General features: G+C 63.1%; 1 protein-coding gene across 1 annotated transcript; it reads left to right on the top strand.

The window, feature by feature from the left end:
• Window positions 1-6: 6 nt before the first annotated feature.
• On the top strand, window positions 7-1,276 carry LOC116217652 (the record flags this gene model as incomplete). Its single annotated transcript, XM_031557573.1, has 2 exons — window positions 7-294; window positions 420-1,276. Coding segments are annotated over exons 1-2 (1,087 nt in total), but the record flags the coding sequence as incomplete, so codon positions are not given.
• Between the last annotated feature and the right edge of the window lie 159 nt (window positions 1,277-1,435).

The raw sequence follows: 1,435 nt of genomic DNA, 5'->3' as shown, positions 1-1,435 counted from the left end.
GGGATCGGCTCCGCTCAGCTCAGGTGGGACCCGGGTCGGGTCGGGTCGGGTCGGGTCGGGCCGGATGGGATCAGTTCAGATCGGGTCGGATCAGAACAGATGGGATCAGTTCCGCTTGGATCCGATCGGACCGGCTCAGCTCAGGTGGGATCAGCTCAGATCGGATCGGGTCAGACTGGGTCAGATGGGATCGGCTCCGCTGGAATCGGACCGGGTCGGATCAGATGGGATCGGCTCCAATTGGGTCAGGTTGGATCGGATCGGATCAGATGGGATCGGCTCCAATTGGGTCAGGTCGGATCGGATCAGATGGGATCGGCTCCAATTGGGTCAGGTCGGACCGGGTCGGATCAGATGGGATCGGCTCCGCTGGAATCGGACCGGGTCGGATCAGATGGGATCGGCTCCAATTGGGTCAGGTCGGATCGGGTCGGATCAGATGGGATCGGCTCCGCTGGAATCGGACCGGGTCGGACTGGGTCAGCTCAGATGGGATCGGATCCACGCGGGTCGGACCGGGTTGGATCAGATGAGATCAGATCAGCTCAGATTGGATCGGATCAGCTCCACTCGGACCGGGTCGGATCAGGTCGGCTCAGATGGGACTGGATCCACTCGGATCGGACCGGGTCGGATTGGGTCAGACAGGATCAGCTCAGCTCAGATTGGATCGGGTTGGATCGGGTCAGCTCAGATGGGATGGGATCACCCAAATCGGGTCGGATGGGATCCGCTCTGCTCTGCTCAGCCCGGATTGGATCCAACTGGACCGGGTCAGCTCAGCTGGGATCCGCTCAGATGAGTTTGGTGCAGCTCAGCTCGGCTGGGATCAGTTGGGATCGGATCAGATGGGATCGGATCGGGTCGGATCGGGTCGGATCGGGTCAGCTCAGATGGGATCGGGTCAGATGGAATCAGATCAGCCCAGTTCCGATGGGATCAGCTCAGATTGGATCGGATCGGATTGGATCAGTTCAGCTCAGATTGGATCGGATTGGATCAGTTCAGCTCGGATTGGATCGGATCGAATCAGTTCAGCTCAGCTCGGATCGGATCAGACGGGATCAGCTGAGCTCACCCAGAACCGACAGCGCAGCTCCAATGGACGGAACCGGCACCGCTCAGCCCCGACAGCCCAGCCCGGCTCTCTGGATCACCCGGCCCGGATCAGCCTCGACGGAGCGGCTCCACCCGAACCGGGAGCGGACCGGCACCGCTCCGGATCCCCAGCACCCGGCTCCTCCCGGCACAGCCCCACCCGGCTCAGCACGGTTCGGTTCGGCTCGGCTCCCCTTGGCACAGCACGGTTCGGTTCGGCTCGGATCCCCCCAGCAGAGCTCAGCACGGTTTGGATCAGCTTCCCGCGGCACAGCCCGGCTCGGCACGGCTCGGCTCAGCTCCCCCAGGCACAGCCCGGTTCGGCTCGGCCCGGTTC

This window comes from Meleagris gallopavo, unplaced genomic scaffold (assembly GCF_000146605.3).
Source record: "Meleagris gallopavo isolate NT-WF06-2002-E0010 breed Aviagen turkey brand Nicholas breeding stock unplaced genomic scaffold, Turkey_5.1 ChrUn_random_7180001863529, whole genome shotgun sequence".
NCBI classification, from domain to species: Eukaryota; Metazoa; Chordata; class Aves; order Galliformes; family Phasianidae; genus Meleagris; species Meleagris gallopavo.
This window is presented reverse-complemented; position numbering and strand designations above follow the sequence as displayed.